The sequence below is a fragment of the Protopterus annectens genome, chromosome 6.part1 (assembly GCF_019279795.1).
Source record: "Protopterus annectens isolate FY-2018-M chromosome 6.part1, PAN1.0, whole genome shotgun sequence".
NCBI lineage: Eukaryota > Metazoa > Chordata > Ceratodontiformes > Protopteridae > Protopterus > Protopterus annectens.
In genome coordinates this window covers 36,080,974-36,093,695 of record NC_056738.1, presented here as the reverse complement: position 1 = coordinate 36,093,695, position 12,722 = coordinate 36,080,974, and the positions used below count along the sequence as shown (strand labels likewise).

The 12,722-nt window shown below is 38.8% G+C and overlaps 1 protein-coding gene across 2 annotated transcripts in view; it reads right to left on the bottom strand.

The window, feature by feature from the left end:
* Positions 1 to 12,722, bottom strand: part of IFT172 (intraflagellar transport 172) — a 3,348,311-nt gene that overhangs the window by 2,203,487 nt on the left and 1,132,102 nt on the right. For both annotated transcript variants that reach the window (XM_044075467.1, XM_044075468.1), the window contains exon 16: positions 11,447 to 11,614. In XM_044075467.1, coding sequence (XP_043931402.1) covers positions 11,447 to 11,614 — 168 coding nt within the window. The remainder of the gene's footprint in view (positions 1 to 11,446; positions 11,615 to 12,722) is intronic.

Genomic DNA, 12,722 nt, shown 5'->3' with positions numbered 1-12,722 from the left:
ATAAAATGTTTTTTTTTACATTAAGTTATGGTTATTACATTTGCATAGTATAGCAGTATTTCTTAGAGATTCCTAAAAGATAGTTAAGGTTGAAGGAAGGAGAAATAGTGGTAGCGCTTTGAGTGAAAGTATCAGAGATAGAAATTAGTGCTCAATATTTACAATATTTACATGTTTTGTTGAGCAGGTATAGTTATGGCAGTAAAAGGATTGTATAGTATTTACAAGTTTTGTTGAGCAAGTCTAACTGTAGGAGTAGAAGAATTAGGTAGTATTTACCAGTTTTGGTGAGCAAATCTAGCTCTAGGGGTAGAAGTAGTTAAGTAGAGGGATAAAGCTGCAGGAGATTGCAGGGAGAGATAGATATAGTTGTAGGAAAATGTCTATAGGAGGAGGGATAGGGTAAATGTATCAGAATGAGGAGACTCTTATACTAGAAGTGGTCCCAGATTAAATAGGAAGGAGGCAGGGGCATTTCTGTTTAGTAGACATGTGCTTGAAAAGTAGGGCCTTGAAATTTTCAGTGTTTGGGGTGGTTCTTAGTGGGGAAGGGAGGGAGTTCCATTTGCTGCCAAGGGCATAGGAGAAGAGCAGCTGGCCGGCAGGATGTTTAGGTTTGTGGATAGAAATTAAGTTCTGATGTTCAGATCTAAGGACTCTGTTGGGAATATAAGGTGGAAGGATATTAGTTAGAGCGGGGCATTTAGTAGGATAAAATATGAGTGAGTGTGCTATGGAGAGCTGTAGGTAATTCTAAGTGGTTTGGTAGTTCTAGCCAGTTCAGGGATTGTAGAGGGAGGCAGTGATGAGTGGAGTTTTTGGCTTTGGAGGCAAATTTAGTGATGTTATTATAGCAGCTTTCTAGTTTAGATGTGGTAGAGGAAGACATGTTGGTTAGGAGAGTTGCACTATATAGTAAGGAAGGAAGGAGAAAAGTAGAGGCCAGATATGCCTTGTTGTGTTAGAGAGAACGTGGTTGTTCCTTTACAACAAACCTAGCTTTTGGTGTTTTTTTATGTTTTGTTGTACATGTATATTTAACTTTAGTTGTTCATCAACAATTATGTTGAGAAGTTTAGCAGAATGGATGACTTCTATAGGTGTGTTTATTTGGCTGAGGATTTTGAAGTCACTTTTGTTGAAGGAGTAGTTCTTAGAGGGTGAGAATAGAAGAATTTTGGATTTGCTAGCATTAAGAGAAAGGTGGTTTTGGTGCATCCAGTTTTCAGTTTTGGAGAAGGCAGCTTGGGTTTTAGACAGCAGTTCAGGGACGTTTGAGGCAGAGCAGATTAGGGTAGAGTCATCTGCATATTGAATGATTTTGGTGTTGGGAATAGCAGTGTGGAAGTTATTGATGAAGATGTTAAATAGCATAGGACAGATGATGGATCCCTGTGGAACACCAGCGGGGGTGGGTAAGAAGGAAGAGATTGTGTTTTTCCATTTGACAGCCTGAGATCTTTCTGATAGGTAGCTGGAGAACCAGGAAAGTGTTTTTGGTGAGATGTGAAGGTTAGAGAGATGGTAAAGAAGATGGTTGTGGGAGATAGTGTCAAATGCCTTGGACAGATCGAGTGGAACAGTAGATACTAGCTGTCCTGAGTCTCTGGCTTTATTAACGATATCTAAGAAAGAGATTAGGGCTGTGTTGGCGATGTGGCCAGGTTGGAAAGCATGCTTGTGGGTGTGAGGAGGTTATTTTGGATGAGGAATGGCATAAGTTGGAGGTGGATGCACTTTTCAAGGATTTTAGAGATAGGGGAGAGTAAGGCAATAGGGCGGAAGTTTGAGATGCATGTAGTTTTTCCTCCCTTGTGGAGAGGGAGGATGAAGGCTGAGCGCCAGAGTTTGGGGACGTACGATTCTTTTATTGATCTGTTTAAAATGATACTGATTGGGAGAGGGATCCCGTCTACAAGTTTTAGATAGGATGAGGGGATGCTGGGTGCATTAGAGAATGATTTGAGTTTGGATAGGAGTTTTTTTATGAGAGTTGTAGAGGCAGGTTTGAGCTCAAATAGAAGAGGATGGTTGTTTGGTGGGATTGGCTGGGGAGGGTGAGAGGATTGGTTGGGTTATTGTTAGGAAAGGATTTAGTGAGGGCAGAAATGGTTTCAATGAAGAAAGAATTAAATTCAGAGCCTAGTTCAAGGTCAGTTTTGCTAGGGTTGCGGCAGGGATTAGTTTTTGAGCCTGGATGGAGAAGTGAGTTTATAGACTTCCAGAATTGTTTAGGATTATTATGGTTGTTAGACTGGAGCTTAGTGTAGCAGGTTGCGGAGCTGTTTGTACTGAAGTAATGTGTTGGGCAAGTTATTTTTTGGTGAAGTTTCTATAGTTTGTCCCTTTGGTGCATAATTTATTTGGTCTCTTTGGTAAGCCAAGGAGCTGAATTATATTTGATCCTTTTATTTCTTGGGGGAGCTACGGAGTTTAAAGTATCAAGGAAGACAGTGTTGAAATGGTCTATAGCTTTATCAAGGGGTAGGGAGTTTAACATGTACCAGCTCATTTGTTTGAATAAATTAGAGAAGGTAATGAGGCTGAAGTTGCTAAGGTTGCGAGTTTGGATAAATTGATGCTGGTAGGGGGAAGCGGTAGTAGAGTGATGGATAAAGGAAGGGAGATGGTCACTAATGGTATCAGGAACAGTGCCACAGCTGGTTATTCTGTTAGGGTTAGAGACAAGAATCCAGCCTAAGGTGGATCCTGGGCGATTATTTTTTTAGGCTGGGTGATAATGAGGATAGTCTGAGTGAAATTATAGAGATTGATGGACAGGGAGCGAAAGGGGCAGTTGAGTTCGTTCCAATCAATATTTACATCTCCTAAGATGTAAGTTTTGTAGTTGATTTTTGTGGAAGCCCATAGGAGAATTTCTTCTACTATTGATATATTATTTCCAGGGGACATGTAGAGGGCAATTAAGCAGATATTTTTGTGCCTGTTTAATTTTAGTAGTCCAGCAGTTAGTTCAGTGTTCTGGAATTGTGGGATTGGAATTTGGGGCGGTATTAAGTTGGGAAGACTGGAATATACTAGGGCAGAGCCACCACCTTTTTTTATTAATTCTGTCATTTCTGAGAATGTGAAAACATTGGGGCAGGATTTCTGAATCAGAGATGGAAGGTTTGAGCCAGGTTTCAGATACAGCTAGGATATCAGGTTGGTTATGGCTTAGCCAGGAGTGAAATAGGTGAGATTTATTACTAAGACTTTGAGCGTTAATTGTAAAGATCCTTAGGGTATTATGTGGGGTGGAAAGGGTTGTGGGATTATTGGAGTTGTTACATGTAATAGGGCCAGGATTAGGGTGGATATCACCTGCTAGCATTAGTAGGAAGAGGGAGACATCCTTTTGGCATTTAGGTTTGTAAGGTGTAAGTTTGGGAAGGTTATAAATTAGAGTAGGACGCATTATCTTGACTTTAGAGGAACAGATTTTAGGATGGAATAGTAGCAGAGGATTTGTTTGAATGAGGGAAGGTGAGATAGAGTGGAAATGAAATGCAGAATGAGGGTAGGGGAGAGTTTGTGTGGAGGTAGTTTTTGTTGGAAGTATAAGGCATTTCTGGGAGGAATATGAGGTAGCTTGGTGAAAGGGAATTAAGAAGAGAAGAAGGAGGTGGGGTGCATGGGAGTGGTGGTGACTTAAAGAGAACATGTTAGAGAAGAGATGGGGAGGTAAGGATAATGACGAGTGAGAAATATTGACTGTAAAAGAGAGTGTAAGAGTGTATGAGGGAGGGATTTATGTGGGAGAGTGTAGGAGTGTATGAGGGAGGGATTTATGTGGGAGAGGTAATGAGCAATGCAAATGTATTTGCTAATTGAGCTGTGGGGGTGTGGTAGTGGGAGAATAAAGCTGAGAGCATTGGGGGCAGGGTAGGGGAGCGGAGTGGGCCTACACGGCGCATGGAGCGGGAAGAGCTAAGGTGAGTGCAGCAGAAAAAGTATCAGCTAAGTGTAGTTTGCTAGCTATAGTAGAATGATTTAACTGCAGGTGCCAGGCAAGGTAGAGTAGGTTGACATTTCAGGAGGGTATTATAGAAAAAAGAATGTGTATAATTTAATGTCAGCTAGCTCTTAGTGAGATACTAGAAACCAGTAGGAACAAATAATTTAGTGAAGATGAAGTTCTGCTAGCTCTTAGAGTGATACTAGATACCAGTAGGGAGAGAGTTAAGAGGCTAGGGGTTGTATAGGCAGAGACTGCCACCTAGTGGAGAACAGTAATAATTAGCAGGGGAATGACCAAATCCATTGAAGGGTGTAGTAAGTTCTGGGTTAGAGATAAATTAGAAGGGGGGGGGTAAACTGGTCTGCGGAAGGCTGCTGGAGTGCACACAAGGAGGTCAGACTTAAAAAAATAGCACAGCTAGGTTACAGTAACTATTTCCTTGCTTTAAACACATACATTAGCTCACTCTTGTAGGGGGAACTCTTTAGAGGTTGTTTAGTGTGCCAGGTTAGCAACTTGGATTCAGATGCCCTCAGGAATTAATCGGAAAAAAAAACCCTTTCAATTATATGCAGGGTGGGAGGGCCCAGGGTTGAAAGTACTGTGGGAGAAAGAGAGACAATACAGACATTAGTTAAGACAGCAGGAGAGGAGCAGAGAATGAGAGAAGAGTAGAAAAGCAGAAGGGAAGGTGCAGCAGAGTGTAGTGGTTAGAGACTTGGTTAGAAAACAGGAGAAAAAAAGAGGCTTTAGTGTGTAGTGGAAAGGAGATTGTTAGAAGAGAGTAAAGACATAGGTGAAGGAGGGCATGAAAAAGTAAGGCTAGAAGCAGTAGTATTAGAAAGTGCGAGTTTCAATTAAAACAGTTTCTCTACTATTTCATTACGCAAATCATCAAACATTAACATCTAAGTATACACATAGGGGATTTTAACACAATTAGTGAGGAGAGGTATTAACACTGCAGAATGCTTATTATAGTCAAAGGCAGGGAGATAATGGTCCCATACAGACTGCAAAAGTGTTCTAGTGCAGTGAGAAGCACAAAACTATACAAAATAAGCAATGCAGACTACAAAAGTGTTCTAGTGCAGTGAAACGCACAAAACTATACAAAGTAAGCAATGCAGGGATGTCATAGAAATAGTGCAACAACAATATAGAAATAAATGTGCAGAAACAGCACCGGTACCAACAGAAAAGTCACATTGTCCTCAATGAGCACTTAACACAGAATAAATCATCAGTAATTGTAGAACATGAATTCACTGTGTTTCAATAAAAATAAGCATTCCAAGGTGCACTTTTAGCTGGCTGGGAGCTTTATGTAGGTTACTGGAGCCCCAAAATGCAAGAAGATTTATCAGATAGCACCAGGAAAGCAGCTTAATGGAGGTGATAATAACAGTCACTATGCGAGGAGCTTTAGAATGCCTTGGGGCGTTTTAGAGCTTTACTCGCATAAAACGCAAGTCCTTAAGCCTCAAACTTTTGTTTAGGCATCGGGCTCACAGCGAGAGTAACAGCTGTGCTGAATAATTAGTGTTCTACATCCTGGTGAGATCAGGAGCTCAGCTGAGTCACAGGGAAAGCATGGTATGATTCAGACAAAAATCAGTTGTTCTCAGGAGCGCTTCTAATGAGCAAGCTTTGTTTATACAGAACTAGGTAATAGTATTGCTGTGAGGCCACAAGGTGGCCTTGTGCACATGCCAAAGGGAAAAATAGCAGGTATGCTTGTAAGGGATGTAGTACTATTTGTAGCTATTGCAGGTATTCAGCACTAGAATGTAAAGTAATAGCTGGGTCAGACAGAAGTGCGGGAATCTCATTTAAAGGGGCAGGCAATTTGTAAGAGCGTGTTTAAAGTGCACTCCTTAAAAAATGAAGCCGTGAAAGCCTCTAAAATAAAGTGATCTAAGTACAAGCTCTCCTTAGGTGCAATGCACGTTGATAACGCTATGAAGGCCACGAGGTGGCTTAACTGCGCACATCAAATGAAGAATAGTAGCACAGCCACAAATGGGGATTTACTCCATTATGAACCTTTGTGCCAGGTTAATCATTAAAGCGATAGCCTAGCTGAGCGAGGAAAGCAGTGTTCAGGGGCACTAAGCTAGTTCTATGTGCTGCAGAAGGGGCTAGATTACAACACAAAGTAAATTAGATGCTTAAGCCACTGACTAAGGTGAGTGGGGCTAAAGCACAGAGTAACACTGTAGGGAGGACCAAAATACTCTATGTGGCTTTAGGCAGACACATACAGAAGCAGTTGAGCATGTATTCAGACAAAAAAGTGATATTCGGGCAATAATAATTAGAGTTGCAAGCAAAAAAGCAAGTTAAATGTTAACTTAGCATGATTAAGAAACACAACTAGAAACTATACGGCTTAGTACAACACTATTAAATAGACCTACCAGTGTGCAGGCTGGGCAGGCCGGACCGCAGGACCAAGGTGGAAAAGCTGTGCACACTTGGTTGAGGGATTCAGAAAATGGTGCCACAGCCGAAGGGAGGTAGAAGTAACTTCTTGGAGGAGCCTAGTGGGGGGAGGGGGTAACTAGAGGATATGTCTAATTGGTTTATGGGAGTAGAAGATAGGAGTGGCTATAGTGAGTGAGAGACAGGCAAGATGGTGGTGTCAGCATAGGGAGTGGCTGTAATGAGTGAGGGACAGGTAATGATGAATGACACCATAAGGGGAGGGTCAGGAAAGAAAGAGATGAGTGCAGCAGAAAAAGTATCAGCTAAGTGAAGTTTGCTAGCTATAGTAGAATGATTTTAACTGCAGGTGCCAGGCAAGGTAGAGTAGGCTAACATTTCAGGAGGGTATTGTAGAGAAAAGAATGTGTATAATTTAATGTCAGCTAGCTCTTAGTGAGATACTAGAAACCAGTAGGAACAAATAATTTAGTGAAGATGAAGTTCTGCTAGCTCTTAGAGTGATACTAGAAACCAGTAGAGAGAGAGAGAGAGGGGTTGTATAGGCAGAGACTGCCACCTAGTGGAGAACAGTAATAATTAGCAGGGGAATGACCAAATCCATTGAAGGGTATAGTAAATTCTGGGTTGGGGATAAATTAGAAGGGGGGGTAAACCGGTCTGCGGAAGGCTGCTGGAATGCACACAAGGAGGTCAGACTTGAAAAAAATAGCACAGCTAGGTTACAGTAACTTTTTCCTTGCTTTAAACACATGCATTAGCTCAATCTTGTAGGGGGAGCTCCTTAGAGGTTGTTTGCTGTGTGCCAGGTTAGCAATTAACTTTCATAGCATTACTAGTCTATGAATGTACGCACATTTATTATGCAAATCCCGTATAACTGCCTTCTAGTCATTCTGTAAAATGGAATATTTCTCTCCAGGCCTCCTTTGAAAATGGGACTCATGCCCAGTCAGACATTCTCAGTAAACAAAAGCAATATATAAATAAAGAGATGGTACTCCTGTGGAAGTGTGGAAGCTAGGCTGGAAGAAAGAGATAAAAATCTTGAATGTTTTGTTTAACAGAATTTTAAAAGGAGGGGAAGCATCAACATCTTGGAAATAAGTTGTAGAATACCTAAAGATACTAAGGACCAATTAGACTCAGCTTCATATAGGCCCGTTTTAATCTTAAACCATGATTATAAAGTGCTTATGTCTATAACAGCTGAAAGAATAGCAAAGATGTTGCCAAAATTGATAGATATGGATCAATGTGGTTTTGAGGAGAGGAGACAAACATCTGACAACATTAACAGAACACTAATGGACCAGAGGGAAGCAGAATGTAAGAAAATACCAGTATTCTTGATGGGTCTTGATGCAGAGAAAGCATTTAACAGAGTAAGCTGGGATTTTATGAGTAGGGCAAAGGATGGGTCTTGATGCAGAGAAAGCATTTAACAGAGTAAGCTGGGATTTTATGAGTAGGGCAAAGGAAGTATTTAAATTCCTTGATACATTAATAAGGTGAATTAGGAGGGTGTATGAGGGATTGGAGGCAAAAATTAAAGTGGGAGGGGGCCTCTCTGAAAAGTTGGGTCTGAACAAAGAAAACAGATAGGGGTGTCCTTGTTCCTCTTTGTTATTTGCATTATATTTAGAGTCATTGGCAAAGAAAAAAAGAGACTTAGAAATTCATGGATATAACTGGTATGGTAACAAAGAAAGTTTGGCTTTACTTGCTGATGGCATTATTTTGTACCTGATAAACCCAGAAAATGACATCTCAGTGTTTTATGACATTTTGAGACAGTTTCAAGTCTTTTCAGGATATAAAATTAATTAAGATACAGTTTCAAGTCTTTTCATGATATAAAATTAATGAAGATAAAACAAAGGCTATAGCAGTAAGCTACGTACTCACATATGAATTCTTCCAGCAATATCAATATCTATATATATATATATATATATATATATATATATATATACACACACACACACATAGATATGTACTTAGGAGTACTGACTAAAAAGAATTCTGTTATGGCACCTAAGGATATGTGGGAAGAGACTAAACAAAAGTTCATACAAAAAATGAGAAACTAGAAGTTCTTGGTTAGCAAGACACAAACAGTGAAAATGTTTTTAGTCCCTATAGTTTTATATACAAATCAGGCATATTTTATCAACCAGAGGAGAAGTTGTAGACAGTAATTAATAAAGACTTGAAAGATTTTATCTGGCAGAGGAAGATGAAAAGGGTCAAGTAGGATAAGATGATCCTTCCAATGGAACAATGCGGTAGAGCTACGCAGTTATAGCTCATATACATAACACAAGCAGGAAGTTATCATTCAAAGTGAAAAGGGATGAAGATGAGGTGGGGAAAATTCAAGAAATAAGGGTGAGTGGGATTTTGAATGCAGATCCTTAAGGAGAATAACAACAGTTATGCAGAATATTATAGTCATAACGTATCAGTAAGTGTTCTAAGAACTAACCCAAGAATGGAGAAAGGAGATCTTGCTGATAGGGTTGACTACATTTAGAAATTCAGGGAATAGTCAAGAGGGGATAGAAATTACTGGAGAAAACTGGCAAAGGAGCCAAGGTATTTGGAGAAAATAACTACAGAGGGAAAGGTAATGGAAGGCAAAGAGGCCAAGAAGAAATGTGAACTGCAGGTAGAGACTGCCTACCACAGCAGGGTTTGATATCAGAGTATAGGCAAAGAGAAAGGGATAGGGGAATCCCAAGTAAAATACCTGCTCTGGTAGAGTTTTTAGTTTAATCTAGAACAGAAGCTGTTGTTAAAAATGGAATAATTAGTATGGTATATAAAATACTACACAATAACTATAGAAATCAATCACAAACAGTGAGAGAGAGACTGGATAACTAATTCACAAGGAAACAATAGAAGGACATATGTATGGCTCCAAATTATTTAACAATGTCTGGAAGTGTTTGCAAAGGTATTTTATACCCTAAGCAGACTCCAAAGAATTTTTTCTCAGGTAGACGGCAATGTTGGAGGTGTGATGAGGAAGAAAGATTAACTGGAAACACGTTTTGGGAGTGTAATTAACTGGCAGACTTTAAAAAACTACTCTGACAGAAAAAACTGGGTGAGCAAAGGAGGGTAACTATGCAACTACAGATATATATATATTTTTTTTAGTTGGGATATAGGATCTGAATTGTCTAGAAATAGTAAGGCCTTTTTAGGTGTAATCATAGTGGCTGCAAAAAAGCAATAACTATAATTGGAAATCAAAGTCTAATCCAAGTGCATCTGAAGCACTTCACATTTTAACAAAGATAAAAGGACTGGAAGTGGGATCTTTAGAAAAGGGTATGAGCAAATTACATACAAAAAATGAAAACTGTGGGAACAATACATGAAGAATAATGTTTTGAAGAAGAAGGGAGGTTTAAGGGAAAGCAGGAACTGATCAATTTATATATTGCTGAATTGATGATATTTATACAAAATAATATATGTGACATAATGTTTGTAACTGGGAACATGTTAATAAGGTTTGCTTTCATTTATATAAATGTATGTTTGCCTATGTCTTAAGTGATAATTCAAGAAAGGTGTTAAAAAATTATGATTTTTCTGTCAATCAATTATGATTAACTGTCAAACAATTTCAGTCGGTCCATCATTCAACCTCAATCAAGCAATTATTTTCATTAGTCTGTTACATTGGCTATTAAATTAGTACCTTTTAATTGATCCTGTGGTACCTCACTTCTTTTATATTTATACTACAATTAATTTCCTAGTTTCTCTATAGGGTAGTTCCCTATTACAGTTTCCTTTTAAAATGTTGTACAAACATGTAATTACAAAATGATTGTAACAGCAATTAATGTCAGAATAACAAGATCACCATGCACTGCATAGTAGGTGTACTGAAAAATATTAATAAAGTATTTACATTGCTCAGCAAAATATGAACCTGTTTTAAACTTAACTGCCACTAACAACCATCAGTCATCAATGCGGAAAAATAAGTGAAAATGGTACAAATTGATGTTCATTGCATAGTACATATACATTTTCTATACGTGACATTGGTGGGATGCATCTTGACAATACCCCTAGAAAATATATCGCAAGACCTGATATAGTGTAAGAATGAAGTCTGTAGTAGTGTCATTTTCTTGCATGAACCTTTCCTAAAGTAATATAATGCATTACATAGCAAGCTAACACACACACAAAAGTTTTCACATATGCCCCTACACCCATGTACTATATATATATATATATATATATATATATATATATATATATATATATATATCAACAGATAAGTAGAAATAGTGAGATACAGACATAGATATATGTCAGCAACATTTCACCAATTCTGAGAAGACAGAGGGAAAGTGATGAAAAGGCAACATTAACCTTTTTGCTCTTCCTGAAGTCTAGCACTGGTGATAATGTCATGAGCACTGACCATATGGCTTGTGACAAGCAACAAACCTCTCAACATCCATCCATCCATTCCATCCACACTCTCTAGTTGGAGCCAGCCACTGCAATCTACAGTTTACTATACCAGCCAGGGCAAAATAAAGTTTACTGCCAGGCCACTCCTCCATATGACACATGCACATCCCTATATATACAATTTAGAAATCACCAATCTACCTACAGAATGTCTTTGGAATGTGGAAGGAAACCAAAGTACCCAGAGAAAACCCATGTGAATAAGGGAATGACATAAACGCCAAACAGAAGGCACCTCAGCCAAGAATTAGACATCCTCTTTTGATGAGGTAACAATGCTACCCACTGTGGCACTGTGCTGCCCACTATCAACACATTTCAAAAAATGTATTTTATTTGGTGAATGGCCCTGCAAACTAATACACATCCACTTTTTCGAATAACCTTTTTCTATCATAATCCAACAGAAGTACAAAACGCAAAAATACAAACACAGAAAATACAAAGAGGCAGCATAGGCTATGTAGAGAAAGTAAAAGTCTTTTAGTTTACACTGTTAATACAAATGACTACTGCATGGTTTCTTACCTTAAGTGGGAACATGGTGACTTTCTCTGGTGCATCAATGCTATACCAAACACAAAGGTTACCTCTGTTCTGTGCCACAACTACATCGCTGCTGGGTACCCACTGAACATAAGAGCAGTAACTCAAGATTGTAGTCTTACAACTTCTTTCAATATCATACAAATGTAGCTGCAAAATGACAAAATAGATCTGTTTGTACTTCAGCATATCAGGCATACAAAAACGCAATACAATTTGCAAGTCTAAAAATGGACTATATTTGCTAAGAGCACAATGCAATAATTTCTTACTTTCTATGAATTTTGCAAATATTTTGCAAGAAAATGGAATTTATGTACATTTCATACTCACTGACCATGCACTGTATAAGCTATAAGTATTTTGTTTTTATCTCCTTCAGAAAAAAAAATCAGGACAAAGATGGTATCATCATCTCACACTGTTGACAGGAAATATGAATACAGTGCCTTACTCTACTCTATCAGTTCTGAACAGGTACAGAAAAAAAATCAGAATGGACAAAAGACAAAGAAATGTGGAAATGGAAAGAAAAGCATAGGTATAGGAGCTACTCACCATAACATCAGATCTTTGAGAAAGAGGCCCTTGTAGCAGTATAAAAACTTGGCTTCATCATCATGTGGCCTATTTTTTCTTTTTGTTTAGCAATATAACTTTCCTTCTGCTGTGAGATGGCATCTGTCTAATAAAGTAGAAGGGATACAGGAATGTCATATCTACTGCAATAAGAATATCTCTTTTAAATGTCTGTTCTTACTAGTCTTTGATTTGTTTATGCAGAATTATAGATTTTTTAAACAATACACATATTTATTAAAGAAGGGAACAGAGGGGATGAGGAAGTGATGGGTAGGTATGATGTTAAACAAAGGAATGCAGAAGGTCAGATGGTAGTGGATTTTGCGAAAAGGATGGACATGGTTGTGGTGAATACGTATTTTAACAAGAGGGAGGAGCATAGGGTGACATACAAGAGTGGAGGAAGATGCACACAGGTGGATTATATCTTATGTAGGAGGGCCAGTTTGAAGGAGATTGGAGACTGTAAAGTGGTGACTGGAGAAAGTGTAGTTAGGCAGCATAGGATAGTGGTTTGTAGGATGACTTTGGTTATCAAGATGAGGAGGAGGAGTGTGAGGGCAGCACCAAGGATCAAGTGGTGGAAATTGAAAAAGGGTAATTGTGAGGTGGAGTTCAGGGATGAGTTAAGGCAGGCACTGGGTGGCAGTGAAGAGTTAGCAAATAGCTGGGTAAC